The sequence below is a fragment of the Protomyctophum bolini genome (genome assembly GCF_963924005.1).
Source record: "Protomyctophum bolini genome assembly, chromosome: 8".
In the NCBI taxonomy this organism is placed as follows: Eukaryota; Metazoa; Chordata; class Actinopteri; order Myctophiformes; family Myctophidae; genus Protomyctophum; species Protomyctophum bolini.
The window spans coordinates 33307253-33326835 of NC_137869.1; the positions used below are offsets into that span (position 1 = coordinate 33307253).

Consider the following 19583-nt stretch of genomic DNA (forward strand, 5'->3'; position numbering starts at 1 on the left):
GCATTTGAACATAAGACACACGTGTACAGCATCAGTATATGTGTGCATGCGTGCGTGGCCGTGCATGTACGTGCATGTACCTTCTGCTGTCCAATCCAGGCGACAGCGTCGTTGAAACTCTTCCCCACGTCTTCCCAGCCTCCAGCGCTCCCTCTGCTGCCCCCCCTCCCCCTCCTCAGGGAGCCGCTCAGGGTCATGTGCACCACCTTCAGCTGGTCTTTGCACATCTCCACGCTGGCCGGGAGTGGATCACAGTTTAACACTTTAACATCTTTATTCACATTGTTCAAGTTCCAAGACAGGAGGTGCAAGAAGGACAGTGAGACATATCCACACTGGGTGGCAGCCAAACATGCAGAGGAAATTGAGGGGTCACGGTTAACAGTGGTGGAAGAAGTACTGTGATTTTTAAGTAAAACTACTAAAAGTAAAGAAGTTAGAAGGGCTGTATACTATATATATTCTAGCGCTACGGCGGCTACGCCAAAATAATTATATATATATATGAATAAATAAAAATATATAATAATAATTACAAAAATATATAGGCTAATTAACTACAAATAAAAAAGTAAAAAGGGGGGAGGGGGCTGTAGTGGTGACGCATTTGACATAACAGCAAGGAGGGCAGAGTTATTTCACAAGAACTTATTTTCATGAAAGTGTACAGTAAATAGGATATTTCCTATGGCATGCATTACTACTTGTGCATGAGAGCACCCACAGCGTCCCGAGCGGGAATCGAACCCAGGACCTTCTAGCTATGACGCGAAATATTTTTTCAAAACAGAATTTTTAACACAATTTAAAAAGGAATTATGAAAGTAAAAGTTTACACCAAGTACAATATTTGCCTCTCAGATGTATTGGATAAGTGATAAGTGAGTCATAAAATGGACTCAAGTATGACGTAATTGAGTAAATGTACTTAGTTACTTTCCACCACTGGGAGTTAATATATATATATTATGAAAGGAGCAGGAAGAAAGGACAGGTTTAGAGCAAGAGAGCAAATCGAGGGTGCTCATTTAAAGTGTGAACATAGACACTTACTGCCTGGTCCATTTTGACACTCTCTGAGTTAAATGAACACGCAGGATTTTTGCATTAGTTATCCCTCTCTCTCTTACCTTCTGCACACGTTGTCATTGGGCTGACCCAGCTGTCTGAGGTCCATGGCACAACCCTTCAGCTCATCTATGGTCTCTCTGGCCATGGTCATGCAGCGCTCTGAATCACCTGCCCCGCCCTGCAAGGCACACACAGTAAAACCCTGAGTGTTCATTTCACTGTGAGAGTGTAAGAATGGACCCTACTCAAATGAATGCTCAGGATTTTACAGTGCAGGTGAAGACATCACACAGACACTCTAATTCGTAGCACGACAGTGTTGCCTGCCAAAAAGAACACATCTAACACACCAGCTAACAACTTGTAAACTCTGGCAGGAGACACCCTCGCATGATAGAGTAAATTTGTATGGAAATTGGGATACATAATATATAAGACCTCACATGTTGGGGACCGGGTCCCTTACACACACACACACACACACACACACACACACACACACACACACACACATATATATAGTAGGCTACCTTTATTGAAAGGATAACTCCTTGAGATGTATTATCTCATTTTCGAGGGGGTCCTTATCATAAAAATACAGAGAGCACAATAGACAGAACAATAGGCCTGCAACAAATACTGTACATCCATGCATACATAAACAAGGACAACTTGACAAAAACAGACAAAAAGCTCTCTATTTTCCCTGGCTCTCTTGTGTCATCATGTACAGTAGCCTACATATAGTGAATCATATTGAATGACTCATAAGCTTGATGATCAAAATAAACAAAAACTGTGTTATTTTTATGTCCCTCTTATATACCTATGTACAAGTTAAAACAATAAAGAAACCTTGAACCTTGTTTTGGACCAGAACATGTCTTTAAATGTGTTGTCTGACTCTGCTGTCAAGTACAGTAGTGCACCCCAGGGCTTTTTTTCCAGTAGTTCTAGTTTGCCTAGTTGAAGTTATTCTTTTTTTCCCCTTCTTCTTTTTGACAGTGTGACTCTGTGTTCATTCCATGTGTGATACAGTGATCATTAAATCCTTACACTTTGACATATAAGCATAATCGTATACCATATTCTGTCAGACATGTATGGTCATGCCAAACATAGCAAAAATGTATAAGCTACAGCTACACCATTTGAAAGATAATTTTTCTCATCCATATTGTGTAAGAACATGATACTATGGAAAGGATGGCCTGAAAGTGATTTCACAGGCTTCATTTAACGACAGTCATTCAGGTGCGAGGAGCTCACAAAGCCAATAATAGTCAGCAGTTTTGCAGAGTCGTCACACACTCATGACATTCAAGAATGAAGTGATGTATTGAACACTTGCAATGCAATGTGGCTGCGAACTAAGAATGGAAATAGAGGAAGAGTGTAATAAATAATAGAATACACACTATTAATACATGATTACATAACTTTCATTAGTATTATGGAAAGCAAGCTTTAACTTTCATTAAAGCTTGGTTTCCATAATATGGATGGAACAGACACAGGTTGTGCTTGCTGCTGCTTTAAAAGATTCCCATAGTATCTGCAGTTTAAGCTTTTGCTTTAGTATTGATATATTCTGCCCTACAAATGGCAAACGGTGATAACTACAACAATAACAAATGTTACTCAACCATATGCAGTGCTTTCCCTCCACTACTTCTGTGCTGACACTTTTGGCGAAGACAGAAAATAAACCTGAATTACGTCTTCGTTTCAGTTTAACTGTTCTTTGGCTTTGTAGTGTAGCATACAGCTCTGGCTGCTTTAGGAAAGCTGATGTGCAGTAGATGACAAGATAAAACATGACTTACAGACTGCAAGGCGTGTTCAGCCTTCCTCAGGTACTCCTGGCATTGGCCCTGGAGCATGAAGGCCTTCTGATGAATGGCACTGAGGGCAGAGTCACTGCAAGAGAACACAAAGACAAGGGTCTTTACTGCCACCATATCATTATCACTTCATTCACTTTCATAATCCTTATGATTATCGTCATCTTTACTATCATCATCATCATCATCATCATCAGCAGCAGCAGCAGCAGCAACATTATCATTATCAGGTGGACACAATTCAGATGTGCATCCAGTTCCTGTCTTTCCACCATGAACATGCACACCATTCATCCAGGGGAGGAGATTCACCCCACTTTTTCAATATTTTACTGTTTTAACACTGTATAGGGAATGTGTCATCATACCCAGTTATGCGGGAACGCCTACTGAGTCGCAAAAAAATACTTTCTGGCTTTGACAGCCCATAAATCCAAACAGAAAAGTCCTACAGTATATCTGTAGGATCATTAAACCATGTTAAACAACATTAAACTCACTTTGCCACTGGATTTGCCACTCACTTCATGCATGCGCTTACCCTCTATACCCAAGGGACATATACAAGGTACCTTTCTGTTTCACAATCAAAATATACTAAGGATGTTTCATTTAAGTTCTAAAGTTGAGTTAAGTTCTACAGTTTCTATGCATTAGGCTTGGTCAGTATCTAGGTATTAAAGTATACAGGATGTTCAGAAATCCTGAAGTGCTGGTTTTCTAAACTGATACAGAGATGCTGTACTGCGGTGAAGTATTGCTGCATCACAAAACTTTATCTTGAGATGACGTCTTCCAACTATGAAAGCAGTTCTTTAGTCACATGATTTTATACCACCACCCATCCACCGCACATCATGTCCGTTCGGCCCACTGATTTGTTGCTATCTATGTGGCAAATGTTATCAGATCCTCCAGCAAGTTATGCACAATCTATAGGCCTACATAAAGGGTATCTATTATCTCTGCCGGGCCAGAGAGATTGAGTGTGTGTGTGCATGCGTGCGTGCGTGCGCGTGTTTGTGTGTGTTAATCTCTGGCACCACTGGACCGATTTTTGTGACACTTTGCACGCACACGCCCAGCAGGCCAAGGAAGATACTCTACCCCAAATTTTCAAATCACTATGACAGGTCACTTCACATTTTGGACTACAACTCTTGAACCATAGATCTTACAGTCAAAACAATTATCCCCTGGATTCCTTGGCTCGTGACAAAAATCCCCATATTCGCCTCAAATTTCTGCCTGACAAGATTTTCTGCAATTGTGCAGCAACAGCAAGACTTGTCTTGCTGACAGCAAGACTGGTCTTGCGGGTTGTGTTGTGACCAATAAATCAAAGCAACATGATCCAAGGAATCCAGAAGAATTGTTTGTTTGCATATTTTGTATGACCTATGGTTCAAGTTTGGGCCATCATGAGGCAGTTCTTCTGGGAGTGTGCGTGTAACATTTTTCACACATTGATCGGTCCAGTGGTGTGGAGTTTAGCTGATCACAAAGACACATACGGTCGCACAGGGGCGACTGTAGGGGGCAGTATTAGGCAGTGGTTTAAGGCCTATTCATACTCCAGATTTGGGAAAACTGGAGTATGAATAGGCCTTTAGCAAGAGTAGTACTTGTAGATGAGGAGCACCATCTTAACTTCAGTGCCCAGTGCCCACTGAAAGAAATCAACTCTGTCTCACGCAATTATTTCCTGATTTTAAGGCACAAAAGTAAGTAAATGTCAGTTTTTAGTATGATAACTAAAAGGGTGTCGTTTTGAGCAGGCAAGTGTTCTTGTGTTGCTATAATTCATGATCTAACTTATTTGATATAGTAAAAACATAATGGTGAATTACTGTAATGTACTTTAAAGTGCTTGAGTGCTAAGTGGCAGTATTAGCATTAAGCATTTAGCATTAAGCCTCTCCAGTTGCATGGTTCGTGTTGGGTTTAACTGGTTCCAGCATTATATAAATTCATAATATAACCGTTTAGTATTATTTTGGTGCAGTCTCAAGGAACCAGATGTCCTTTTGGTATAGTATTTATACAAAAGATCTTAATGTATACTTTTAAATTCAAATGGGCTAGCACCCTCGTCCCTTGCTGATCTCATTTGCCGTTATAACCCACCCAGTGTGTTAAGGTTGACCGATCAGCAACAGTTGAAGGTGCTAGCGACCAATAGAAGCTCTAAGGGTGACTGGGCCTTTGCGGCAGCTGCCCCTATAGGCTCTGGAATAGCTTCTCCCTACATATCAGAGCCGCCCAGCTGCCCCTATAGGCTCTGGAATAGAGGGTATGCGCATGCTTAAAGTGAATGGCACATCGAGTGGCAAATCGAGTGGCAAAGCAACATGCAAAGTGAGTTTAACATTGTTTAATGCAATCAGATAGGACTTTTCTGTTTGGATGTATGGGCTGTCAAGGCCAGAAAGTAGTTTTTCGACACTCAGTAGGCGTTCTTGCATGACTTCCGGGTTTGATGATGTCACACGCATACCCTCTACTGCTTGCCCCTACATATCAGAGCAGCTGCCCTTAGGCTCTGGAATATCTTGCCCCTATACATATCAGAGCCACCCAGTCGATAAATATTTTTAAATCCCTGCTAAAAACCTATTTTCTTTCCTTGGCTTTTAATGAAAGCTGATGTAGCCCCACTTTTCATCACTGTAAGCAAATGCTTTCTAGTTTTGTGCCTTTTTATATTGCCTATAGATGTCTGTTTATTTTGCACTTTTTGCTTTGCTGTTTGCTTTTGTACTACCTGTTTTAATGTTTGTTTATATTGCATTGTTCACCCCTTGTTTTTCTTTCAACCTGTGCAGTTGACTTTGTCATGATAAATGTGCTATATATAAATAAAGTTGAGTTGAGTTGAGTTGAGTTGAGAGTTCACTCTGTAGGCCTATACTTCCACAATTCTAGTGCCTATAAGTTCAATCAGCAGGGTTTTATTAAGAAAGGTATTCCAAATACATGTGTAGCCGGTCAGATATGAGCCTCAAGGGCCACCATAGGGATGGCTGCACTATCCACTTCCTGGTTTTCAATCAGTGTTACTATTTAAAGGCCTTGCTGTTGCCAGGGTGAGTAAGGTGTTTCATGCCTATTGGTTTAATATACTATCTGATAATTGTAAATAACGCTGCTGTTATAATTCAGGTTGATCATGTGCCAAACCATTGCTGTGGTGAGAGGGAGTGTTGAAAGTACAGACAACTGAAGGTACGCAAACAGACACATTGTTGTTTAAGCCTACTTTGGTTTGTTGGTGTAACTTAATTAAATTGTTTGTTTTTTATCTCATCCTGTAGATTGCCACTGCTGCTTTGTTTAGTTTGAGTTCATACATTGATTTTATTGCTTTTTGTTTATTTTGAGCCATTTCTGTTTCGTTTCATTGAGCTGTTTTCTTTGGTGTTAATTTGTTGTTTCCTTTGCTGGCATGCTGTGTGGTTCAGTGCGTGTGTTTAGTTAATTGTTCCTAGTCGTCATTGGGTAGTTTTGCCTTCTAGCTTAGCTCCCCTTTAAGGCTGGTCGACTGTTTGCCTATTGGCCCCACTGGCTCCAAATGTAACATGGTTGGTTTCCTTTTAACATTAGAGCGTTTGACCTGTGTATTGGTGTGAATAGGAGTTAGTAGCCTACCTGTTTTTTTTTTGTTTTTTTTAAGCTATTCACATTTTACTGCATCATAACTATTTGTATTCCTACTGTTCTTAAAAGTTAATAAATTCCTTTTTTTGGAACTTTGTCTCAAGTCCTTATAAATAACTTGCATTTGTTGGGGAACCCAGTTTACTGGTCTATTAAGATAATTCCTTGAACGATCTCAAGGTGGCGTAGTCATAGCTATAAAAGTAAATCCTTTGCTACACTTGGTTACTGTTTTAAAGTGTAATATGTGCACATTTGAGAGTTAATTAAGCTGTATTGCATTTGGAGGTTGTTTATGGACATAATGGCATGATGATGAACAATGGGCTACACAGAAGAAGTGATTGTTTACACGGCACTGAAAGAAAGCAACCACCGTCTGTCTCATGCTGTTTCCTGATTTTACAGAGTATACACTAACGATACAGAATATACAATCAAATCCTATATTGTAGTGTATCCAGGGACCTGTTACACGTGGTACTGCATGGTTTAATTATCTTCATGCTTACCGTTAGAAAAAATGCATACATTACAGGTGTTCTAAAATAGATTATTTCCACCACAACCTCTGTGTGGCGTGCACCGTGCAGGAGTCCCTGCAGGGTGCATAGCAGCAGGTGCTTGATTATGGCGAAAATTATTACAAAAGAATGGACAAACCCCAGTAACAGACTGTCTGTGACTGTGTACTGGCAAGCATTTGAAAATCCTGGGCTGAAGGCTCAGAGCCTGTGGTTGTCAGCCCTGAATGACCACAAGGACAAAAAACAAAAGAACGCCACCAAGAACAACAAAGCTGCATTCAGCCTGTAAAATAGTTGCAATGCTCCTTGCAGTGTATAGATAAGTGCCTTTTACAAATATGATAAATTGTGATTGTAAACGATGCTCTCCCTTATTCTGCATATATTCTTCATTGCTAGATTTTTACCATAACTGTTTTAAATAGGTTTTATTATACCTGCTGTTATTACCTGTAGGCCTACTTTTCCATATCTATGGTATATTTATCTAGCGCCTTTACAAGCACTTTACATATAGAATTTTAGATCGTGCATTACATTCACCCATTCCTGATGGTGGAAACTGTGCAAGGCACCAACTTGCACATCGGGAGTAATTAGTGTTCAGAGTCTTGCTCAAGGACACTTCGACACTAACACTATCCCGGGATCCGAATGGAAACCTTGCCGTTTCTACCAGCTACTTCTACCCCTGATCCACTGATCCACCTATTTTCTTATTCTTCTATTATTATTACCACCCTTATTATCTTGTTACTGTTGGCTCAGTCTTTGCAGAACATGTCTCACCAACGTCTTGATGCTTATATGTGAGTGGGTGCATGGCAAATGAACCCCTCTTGATTCTTGAAAGGTGTGGGGATGATTTATACAAAACTTTCAAGAATAGTGATTTCTCTCACTTTGGATACATGGGGTGTGACGTGTCATCAATGCTACAAACTCAGATTAATGTTCAGAAATATTCTGAACATAATAGTTCCTTTACTGTGTAAGACAATGTGTGCATTTTATGTGTTGAATTGTTTTCCATACTGTAATTGCTTGAAAACATATTGTCATTAAGGGTTGTCATTAGATAAAACATTAATTGCAACTGGTTTTTAATGTAGGACTTTCTGTTCTGTGACATAGCCTATTTGCATTTTGCTGTGACAACAGGCATCATACCTTTGGTGGGCCAAAACTCTGCAGTGAAATAGGCTATGCGTCATCCGTTATTGGAGCCAATAAAACATTTGCAACAGAAATGTCTATTGTGAAAATTGGGTAGGCTATATTTGACAGATATGAAGGAAGTTTTGGTTAAAGTCTGAGCTTTTGAAATAACTTTCGAAATAGCTTTTGAAACACTTAAATAAAACTATGACGCATCATGATGTTTATTGGCTGTAATACGGTTATAACCTGGACAACGGAAAGTCTGGTTAATATTGCATGGGAGCGAATTTGGTGTTTCCTACAGGTAACCCTGTGAGCAACAGGTGGCACTGTATACAAACTAAAACAATCAAACACAGCAACAATAAACTGAACAACAGTTCTGGGACAGTAGAGCTCTTCTTGATCCAAATTTAAAAAGTAATCCTACCCGCCTCCGAATCCGCCTCCCCCAGATGTCTTTGAAAAGTTATAGGCGTATCCTTCGGAGTATACGGGGTCCGGATGTCCGTATCCATTACCGCCGCCCTGGAAGTCACTCCGGGCATAGTAGCCTCCCCCTCCCGCAGTCAGATCTCCCCTGGATCCGGATCTGCGACCGGTGTTCACCGGTCTACCCAAGGAATGGGAACTCATTTTGGGTTCAAAACGGTGATGGCAGCTGTTTAGAAAATAAAGTAAACTACATTTAGGAAAAGCGATGCAGCAACGCGAAGCAGCTCGTGTTTTGACGCTCTCCCTCTCCCCACCTGCCTGCCCCGAGCGTCCTGGTGCAGACTGGTACTCACAAAGAGGAGAATGTCAGTTTGGGGAATACAAAACCACACCTCTCTCGTCTCGGACCTGCTCGACAAATGGGATTTTCTTAAAAATGGCCCTCCCCTTCCATGTTCCAACTCATCTGTGTGTGTGTGTGTGTGTGTGTGTGTGTGTGTGTGTGTGTGTGTGTGTGTGTGTGTGTGTGTGTTAGTCTAGAATAGGCTTGTTTTCAGTAGTTCTATAAATGTAGGTTTGCTCAGTTTTTGAAAAGACTATACCGGTAGCTATTCATTTTGATTCCCTTTTAAATAATATGTATTTATTGGTCATTTGTCACTGGTGTCATTAAAAAAAAGTCAGAAAAAGCATTGTGCAATTAAATACTCAATCAACATTATCACCCTAAATACTATAGCTATAGGATGTGGAAGACATTTTTAGAATCTGATCTCAGGTCAGAATGGGTTAATTGGAATTTGGACTACTTCAGCTCCAAGAGATATAGTGAACTGACCCAAGGGGTTATGCAGCTCTTGCTGAGGCTGGGGACCTGCATGGGGTTCACCAAAAGTGTGCAGATGATTGCCAATGCGTAGGAGAGGACTTGTGGACTGTGTTTAGTATACATCACAAAAGAAAGCAGTCTCTCCAAAACTCCATAGAAAATGGACTGGGCCATGTGCACTGTGTTGCAAATTCTCTGTCGTGGTCTATTAGGGTCTCTAGGGGGGGGGGGGGGGTTCCACGGGATCCTAAGCAAAAATAGCTAATATTGCATCAAAACCATGATACTGTCATCTTATATACAGCATACCTGTTGCATTATTAAACGATGTATATGTTTTCCTGTCTTTATGTAGTGCCATGTCTTTTCATTCTTCTAACTGGACATTATATTCGTATTTGATTTTATTTCTCTCCTATTCTGTGTTCCTTTCTTCTCTTTCTTTCCCTATTCTAACTGCCAGCCAATGAGGCCCTGGGAAGGGTGAAGCTGAAAAATTCTCCTGAGTCCTGTAACTAGAATGTAGAAACCTTGAACAGAAAAACATTCATAATAAACTATAAATACACCTGTGTGAATGATGTTGATCCAGATTCTTTGTGGGTGTGGGTTAACAGTTAAACCCCTCAGGAGCCATGTAGTGTCCTGGGGTGTGTCAACTCAGCTTTGAAGGATTTCCCAGCATGCCCACACTTATGTTTTAGCGTTGCATTATACTAATTGGGCTTGTTATTTTGGTTAGAGAGTGGTTTTGCACGTTTATTGTTATTGATGTTGTTTATTGTTCATTACATTTGGAGGCATGGGCGATGGGGGTGGCTGCAGTGGGCTCCCCTTTTTCTGTTGCTGCTGGGCTGAGCTTTGTTGGAGACATATTTTTCTCACATATCAAGACGTTGCCATGTCTGTTCCTGATTATCTTCTCTTAACTTCATGGTAATGGTGATGGCTACAGTTGCTATAGTTGACTGGTAATGCATGGGGCTTTAAGGCCATATATGTTTTGTATTACTGTTGCAGTCACTTAGACGTGTCATTATTATTAGACTGGAAAATTTAAACTTGAACTCCTCTCACAATGTCTGGACTGTATTTGAAATGCAAAGTGCCACACGCGCGTGCGCATGCAGCGCACGCACGCACAATCACACACACACACACACACACACACACACACACACACACACACACACACACAGTAAACAAATAGTAAAGTTGTACACACATTTACAGTATAGAAATATATTAAACAACGTGCCTCCAGCCAAGTTTGTGGGAGGTGTTCACAGGAAAAAACACGTTTGACAGAACATCTTTGCCCGTTGCAAAACTTGACTTTTACTTTTACTATCTCTCTCTCTCTCATACATGCTACTGTAGTATTTTCTTTGACTATGCAATAAAAAATTAAAGAAAATGTGACTAATTTACAATTTAAATTAAAAACGGAGTCATTTTCCAAAAGGAGAAATGGCTCATTCTCCAGAGTCATTGTCATTCATGTGTGTTCCATTTCTATGATTGTGTTTTCACTTCATCGTGCTGTAAATGCTTGTTAGTGTGTAGCCAATGCTTAGTTAGTACTTAGTGTGTACTCAATGAATGGTATGTGTGTGTCATTTGAAAATATGTCTGTGTGTACCAAATGAAAACACGAGTTCCATTTTGGGAACAGTTAAGACATTTGATGGTAAAGAGTCATCATTGGAAAAGGAGAGTCAGGGTTTAGCATGTTGTGTGTGAGGTTTTCAGTTTTGTGTGCAGTTTTGAGAATGCCGTTAGGTTGTGAAAAACGTGTGTTAACAATCGTGAAAAACTGTAAATATACAAATTAGCTAAACAGTCAATTACAGTATAGGCCTATACAGTAGCCTATATGCACCACGAGTTGAAGTCAAGAGTTAATCCTTTGGTATTTTTCATTTTCTGGGGTCAAAACAAGTCGTGTCTTTACGAGCATACCACAATGTAAGAACTGCACATCCATGACACTGACTTAATGGAATGTATCTGCACAAACTCAGCCGCTGAGGAATATAATCTCTGTGTGTGCGTGCTTGCGTGCATGTGTACATGCGTGTGTGTGTGTGTGTGTTTGTGAGAAAGAGATAGAGAGAGAGAGAGAGAAAGAGAGATGCCATCAAGTGAGACAAAGGAACAGAAAGTGGTTAGAAGGGGTTTAGGGCTTTATCTGTGTCTTTGTAATTTATCATTTCTGTGCAGCTGTTATCCATTTGCTCAAACTGAAATTGCAGGCTTGCTCTCCACTGTCAATAACAGTGGCCCATGAGTGGAGGTTATGTTACTGATTATGATTCCAGTTTATACTCCATGCACTGTGTGTTAACTCATGAGCGGGAAAAGAGTCAACATTTTAGCCTTGGGAATAAATGTGAGATTGCAATGATTTATGAATGATAAAGGCGCCTTATTCTTTCCCAAACTGTTTTTCCCACCCCCCAAAAAAGCGTTGGTCCCACCCTTACTTCATAGATATGCCCTGCAGCGTACAACGTGCTCGTCATTCATTTTAGATACACGCCCGTACCTGTTAGAATTCACAAATGCTGTAAAAAGCACACCGATACCCACCTTTTGCCAACCTGGCATTCCAGTGCTGCTCTCCACTCTGTGGTGTGTTGGCATGCTCTGTGGCGGTGTGATGAGTGCAATGCATTGACAGAGCAGTGTCAAGTGACTCCTTTCTGACCAGTGACACTTTTATGATGATGCTCTGCAGAAATTGAACTGTCCTGTGCATGCCTCAGGTGATGTACTGTATACTGTATGCAACAGATTATCAGGCAGACTGGTACAATTGCTGTGCTTACAGTACATGTATTGTACTGTATATACAGTATCTGTCAGAAGAACCGTACCACCAATTGCGTATGTGTGTGTGTGTGTGTGTGTGTGTGTGTGTGTGTGTGTGTGTGTGTGTGTGTGTGTGTGTGTGTGTGTGTGAGAGAGTTTTGGGTGTATATGTACCTTGGCTGAACCAGGTGTGTGCTCAGTACTATGCCTTGAGGTATGGGTGTGTGAAGTGTTTCAGACATGAAGGTGGAGTGACCCCCACGCCTCTCTCTCTCTCTTTCTCTCTCTCTCTCCCTCTCTCTCTCTCTCTCTTTCTCTCTCTCTCTCTCTCTCTCTCTCTTTCTGTCAAAGAGACACGATGAGGCATGCAGACTTTAATGAGAATCTGGAGTCTCACAAATCGTACTGTATGTTCTCAATCTACTGTACTTCTATACAGTATCTATTCTATACTATACCCTTGGTTAACATTGGTTGTTTTAAAATGTGCTTTATAAAGAAAATGTACTTGACTTGATGTAAGGACACTGTTCTTATAGGGCAGGCTTTCAAATGTGGAGCTATTCTATGGCTAACACCAGGCTTATATAAAATGTATTTGGTATTTATTTTATTGTATTGTATTTATTTTATAGATATTGCATGCATGCGTGAATATGTGTGTGAATGCATGAATGAATAGTGTATTACATGACATGACACCTTTCAAACCCGATAGATACACTATCTTCCTGCACTTTCTCATGGTGTTTGACAGGACCGGTCCGGTCCCCCATGCAGTCACCGTGCCAACAGGCTCCTCCCTGCTAGACCACCTCAAGCCTGTCTGACTGTTCCGAAAGCTGAGGTGAGACCATGGATGAATAGGCCTGTGCTCGTCGAGAGAGAGAGAGAGAGCGAGAGAGAGAGAGAGAGAGAGAGAGAGAGAGAGCGAGAGAGAGAGAGAGAGATGCATATTTTTCCCCACTTTGCTGTGCTGACTCAGAGAGTTGTGAGAGATTAAAAACTTAGCTTCATTATTTTCAGGGAGTGGAACCGTTTTTTCTGTCTTTCTTTTGAATGCTCTAGGCCTGTCATCATCCTGTCAATTTAAATGGGCTTTGGTACCGTACATGTTTGTTAGAGTTTGTGTGGTTTTGTGTACTTTTGCTTGTGCAAGGGTGCAAGCATGCACAATTTATGGTCATATGAACGCACATGCATGTGCAGTTGTTGCAATATAGTTGCAAGTATTTGCGCATGTGTGCATGAATGTATACTGCACACAAATGTATACATGCATGATTGTGAATGCATAAAGTGTATGTGTTTGCATGTGTCGAAAGGGAAAGCGTGTGGATTGTAAGTGAGGATTAGGTATGCGTTTAACGTCTTCCAGGGTGTGTCTTGTCTGTCTGTTGGCAGACACATGCATACAGTCAATCCATAGTGGTTCTCATGGTCTGAAGCCATCGCAGGAAATCAGAAGCATGCAGACTGACTGTTATGCTGTGCATGTGTCAAGTTACAACTGCGGTAATACTATTTGAGTCACATTGGAAGAAACCCTGAGCCTTTTTGAATAGTTTTTATATACTCTCATACGGGTGTGGTGCTGTAGTGCCTGTGCAAAAAAATTAAGAAAAAACACCCTAAGGCTATTGGCACTGATCGAACATCCATGCCTGCACCTGCGTTAATGAGTCAGTGTGTGTGTGTGTGTGTGTGTGTGTGTGTGTGTGTGTGTGTGTGAGTACGTGCTTGCGTGCGTGTGTGTGTGCGTTTGATAGTGGGTGGGGGTGCATAAGAGAAGCAGAGTGAGAGGTATAGACAACAGTGGAATGACAGACAGTAACAGAGACAGTATTATTGTTTGTGGGAACCTGTTAATGGGTGTGAGAAATAAAACGCTTTGATCCTGTGACGGGAATCAATGAGCTATAGGGCTCCATTTTCGTCACCGCTAAACTCCTTATCCCTAAACTTCTTTGTATTTTTTTTACTATTTTGAAAAACATTTTCGAATAGTTCAACTAGCCAATCTACATTGACATGCTGTGAGCTTGTAGACTGGCCATTTTAACTAATGAAAAATGTTTTGCAAAATAGTAAAAAAAGGCAAAGAAGTTTAGGGATAAGGGGTTTAGCGGTGACGAAAATGGAGCCCATAGTGTGACTATCACACTACTATTGACACCATACAATGTGTCTCAAGTCCTCTTCATATGTCCCTCCTCGTCCCTATACAGGTGCTGAGTTGTCGAGATGTTGTTGTATTTGAAGAGACCTATAGTGGGTGTTATATTGTATACAGTACATGTCAAATGAACATAGAGGATGCAGCTAGCCATCATGCAGGTGCATGGAGGTGAGGAGGTAGAAGGCTGCAGTTTGTGTCTCAATGATCCTGTGACAGTACCTGTGTGAGAGCAGCAGTGTGACATGGATATGTCCCCTGGGGGTAGAGAGAGAGAGAGAGAGAGAGAGAGAGAGAGAGAGAGAGAGAGAGAGAGGGGAGGGAGGGGTTATAGTTGTCACTTGAAACCTTGAACAGATCTGGGTCATTGTTCATTGTGATAAGTGAAGCTGTCTTGCAGTCAAATACACCTGATAAATTCTTTGACAATATAAGGGGCTTTGTCATTGCAGATGCTGCAATGCTTTTGTTCAGAACAATTTATGGTATGGTAAGAAGAAAATCAATAGACTTTGGTTTTGCTTTCCATTATGTTTATTCAAATATAGCTACTACAAACAACCCATGGTGGTAAATTCCATTATTATTATTTATAATTATGCAACGTTACTGGAAAACAATTTGATATATAGGCCTATGATAGTCTGTTACATAAGACAACCCTGCAGGTTTGGGAGGTGATGGTATGTGTGGGCTAACCTGTACCTGCGCTCATCCCCATGCAAGTGTGTGTCTTTTGGGTGTGAAGACACATGACAGGGGTGTGGTCGGTAGACGTTGATATATCACACTGTTTCTCAACGTCAGGTCCATGGACCACCAGGGGTCCAAATGGACCTTTACGGGTCTGTAACTGTCAGAGATTGCAGGGGTCTGTAGATTGGGCTCCCAGATATAAAAAAAACCAATTATCAAATGGGAATCCATGGCTTCATGCATATCAACCTGGGGGTCAATGAAAGGGAAGATGTTGACAATCACTGCTACAACACACCTATCCACTTTCTCCACTACCCCTCCTCCCTCTTTCTCCTGTATCTTTTTAAAGATAATATATATACAGTATATTTTTTATAATTGCCTTTATTGATAGCAGACTGACAGGAAATGGGGAGAGAGATGGGGGGGAAGACACGCGGCAGAGACTATCGGGATCGGGAGTTGAACCTGCGACACACCGTCAGGCTGGCTCGGCAGCCTAGGTGCCCAGACGGTTGAGCTAACCACCCGGGCCCTTTCTCCTGTGTCTTTAATTAGAATGTCTGGCAGTGGCAGTGACAGGGTAGAGGCAGAAGGTGTCGTGCACGTGAGAGATGGGCGAGAGCAGAGCACATGTTCTCGCCTCTCTGTTACAGACTCGTCAACTGCACCCCGAATAATCAGCCTGTGTTATTCTAGGAGCAACGGCCGTCCTACCAATAATATCAGTATTGTCATAAATGTCACCAGACTCACGTGGTGCACACTCTCTCTCTCCCTGCCTCTGTATATCTCTCTGTCTCTGCATCTCTCTGTCCCTGTCTCTGTTTCTCTCTGTCAGTAACAGTCTGTTACTGTCTAAATTCAATTCAATTCAATTGGACTTAATTGGCATGAGAAAACATAGGCCTACATTTTCATTGCCAAAACAAAAGTGTAACAAAACAGTAAAAACTAAATATTGTATGTACAATTGAAATGGAATATAGAAAGGTGTAAACACAGGTGTTACATTGCAAAGTGAGGAAGCTATAGCTTACACAACCATACGTTTGCTGTCAGAAATAGTAGTTTTATATAGACACGTACTGTAGGTAAGGTTAGCTTGGGAACAATTGACAGCAATATGTAAATGTTTTGCATCCTCTTGGTATAAAACCTGGGGGACAAATAGCAGCAACATTTTCAAACATATTTAGAATTGTGCAAAAGTAATGGTAGTTTGTCGGTACAGTAAGATAGGCCTATATGTTGAGGTCACTCGATGCAGACAGTGCAGGAATACACATGATTAGCTTCTCGTTGCCTAGGCCTACGAGCCACGACAACCAACCAACTGCCGGTCCTTGCTGGAATCGCCCCAGCAGAGGTCAGGCGAGAAGCAGCCACGCTGGCCCTCGCTCGGAAGGCACAGTTGGGCGAATCTCACCTCCTACACAAGGCCGTCACGGAGACACCACAGCGTACGCGTCTCAAGTCCCGGCGCCTCTTTGCCACACAGGCCCAGGAACTGCTCCGCACAACACCAGCCGACACCTCCAAGGCTTCCTGGGTGAAGGAAAGATGGAGGGACTAGTGGAAGGCAGCAGATCCTTCCAGGCTTCACCACTACATCGAGGATCCCAAAGATGTTCCTGGCCAGCACCTCCCCCGCAGGGAGTGGACAATCCTGGACGGCTGTGGGACGCTTTGGTGCATCCATGCAGAAGTGGGGTCTCACAGAAAGTGCCCACTGCGAATGTGGGGATCCATTACAGACTGTGGAACACGTGCTGACCAGCTGCCCCATATACCGGCCACCAAATGGTGATCAAGGCTTAATTAACCTAGACAATGACACACTGGACTGGCTTGCTGCAACGGAGCTGAAGGTCTAAGGAGTAAGGAAGGACATACGACAGAAGAAGATTCTCATTTCACGTTGCAGAAGTCTATGTGCACTGTGCAGGATCTGTGTTTATCCAAGATCTTGGTTGGCAAGTGCATGGTCACCAGATCTGCAACTACAGAGGGAAATTGGTTCTATCAGAGTCCATATTTTTGGGTTTGCCGTTTCATATTTTGATGTCTCTCTCTCACACACTGACACACACACACACACACGCACACACATGCACGTGCACACACACTGTATCACACACTACACATCTGTAGGAAAAGAGACTTGTCATTCACTTGAACCAGTCCGTCCGTACATTGTGTTTCATTTCAAGGTCATACTCATGAGTCTATAGTAGGCCGAGGCCTACTCTATGAATATAGTAGGGTAGCCAACCCGTAGGCTATACAGAAACATGGTCTATAGCAGCCTGTCAGATCTCAATTCCAGCCATGCTAATCTGTGAATTCCGCGCGACTATATCTAATCTACAGTAACATTTATGATGAAATATGTCAAAATGGAATGAGACAGACTGATGAGAAAGCCTAAAGTGTGATCACTTTGCGCCCCCTGGAGGCTGAAAGGGCTTCACATTATTGGTGCTCGCCTCTGGTCCCCATTCCCATTGTCTCCAGCAAAAGGAAAAACTAATCCCCGGCCTATTTATGTGGTCATGAAAATCTGATGTGAGGTGAAATAGATTAGGAATGCATTGCATTGCGGGACCTCCGGTAAAGGCATTGGCACAAATCTGCCGAAAGCTTCAAAAGAACGATGTTATGTTCTGAGTTAATCTCTCTAAATCTCCCTTAATCGAGAGAAAGGCATATATATAGTATTTCTGGTCGACCCTATTATTCTTTCGAGTCGAGAGGGCAGAGGGTGCACAAAGGAGATCTTTGTTGCCTACAGATGCCCATCAGTGGTGCAGTAGTCGCCCTTTGAACGCGCTCTCCAATCACAGCGCATCGCACGGCCGACGGAGGGCGGGGTCTGCTCTCCCTCAGCCTCTGTGTTCGAAGCGCATCTTTGGAAGGAACGGCGTTCCATTGATTACCCAGCCGGCGGAAAAAACGAACATGATTTTAACCGAGCTACACGGAGGACTCTTCTAATGGAACCATGGATTTATAAATAATAATACTGCATGACTGTTGACGACTGTTGTACGATGAGCACCTCGCCTTCGACAGGACACAATTTGGACAGGTATAATACCTGTGGCGCGCACGAATGGAGGGATAATTGATTATTTTAGTGGCCTCCCGGTGTAACGGATTGTAATGAAATCAGATTTATGAGGCATGTTATTTTTTTTTCTTCCACGCACGCATATTGCCAGGGCTTGATTCAATCACAGCTGAATGGATTCCGCAATAGGACATTTATCCATGGAACACAAAGTCCACGCTGGTGATCGTGCCCGTCTATCTGAGCCCACGTCTCTCTGGGAGCATTACACGAGCCCCCCTCTCCTGACTGAACCCCACCTGGACATCACTCAGTCTCGGTCACATCCAACTCGTCATGAGGGCCACTACGCGGTGATCCCCAGCACGTCTGCACGCGTTCTCAGTCTATAGGACGCCTAGTACCCCCTGTTCTGCTTTGTTGACTACCCAAAGGGGTTTAGTGCGCTCTGGGTTTCCTTTGTGTCAACGGGTTTTACGCTGAGTGGACGGCAACAGCAGGACTGGGGCTTTGCGGAGCTCACAGCTATTGCGCCCAGAAGCTTTCTTTGAGGCCGGGGTCGTAATGGCAGCCGGCCGTCCGGAGGCGCAGGATCACCCGCCCGAGAACGGCTTTACGCCGCTGGAGCACACGGCAGCAGCACCCAAGCTCCTGCCATACATCGACGGCTCAGTCCTGCCGTCTCTCGGCGGATTTGGGAGACACCAGAAGCAGCTCGTGGTGCTGACTTGGATCCCGGCGTTATTCATAGGATTCAGCCAGTTCTCGGATTATTTTCTACTCGCGCAACCCCGCGGCACGTGCGTACAGCCCATCGGGAATGGGAGCAACTGGACCGCGGCTTCCCTGCCCGTGGCCGGTGGCACGGCCGCGTTTCACCTCCAAGCCGACAATGACAGCTACTACAACGGGGTAGACGCCAGCAGTTTGCTGTGCGCCTGCAAGGAGTGGAAGCTAGAGCTGCAGACGGGACTTAGTCAGAATGTGGTTACCAAGGTAACGCGTGTGCACCAGATAAGCCAATAGAGTACATATCCCAGAGTGTTCATCTAACGCAGTGACAGTGATTATCACCCCTTTTGAGTGTACAAATGGAACAAAATGGAGCCTTGCGGGTTCCACAAGGCTCCATTGTACGCTTATATAGAGTTACAAACCTGCAAGGGTCCATTTGATTCCTAACTGTCAGTCATTTAGCTGGGGACCCCCTGGAACCCCTTCAAGGACCCCATGGGGGTCCCTGGACCCCACGTTGAGAACCAGTGATCAAACTCATCATCATCATCATCACCACCTC

General features: G+C 42.8%; 2 protein-coding genes across 2 annotated transcripts in view; one reads left to right on the forward strand and one right to left on the reverse strand.

Annotated features, from left to right (window-relative positions):
* The window catches only part of dspb (desmoplakin b), a 58762-nt gene extending 49734 nt beyond the window's left edge, over positions 1-9028 (reverse strand). The window contains exons 1-4 of the mRNA XM_080770525.1: positions 8691-9028; positions 2898-2991; positions 1131-1249; positions 81-234 (exon numbers count right to left, since the gene is read on the reverse strand). Coding sequence (XP_080626651.1) covers positions 81-234; positions 1131-1249; positions 2898-2991; positions 8691-8896 — 573 coding nt within the window. The 5' untranslated portion in view covers positions 8897-9028. The remainder of the gene's footprint in view (positions 1-80; positions 235-1130; positions 1250-2897; positions 2992-8690) is intronic.
* Positions 9029-18172: 9144 nt separating this feature from the next.
* slc22a23 (solute carrier family 22 member 23) overlaps positions 18173-19583 on the forward strand; it is a 28885-nt gene continuing 27474 nt past the window's right edge. Inside the window, exon 1 of the mRNA XM_080771356.1 lies at positions 18173-19282. Coding sequence (XP_080627482.1) covers positions 18851-19282 — 432 coding nt within the window. The 5' untranslated portion in view covers positions 18173-18850. The remainder of the gene's footprint in view (positions 19283-19583) is intronic.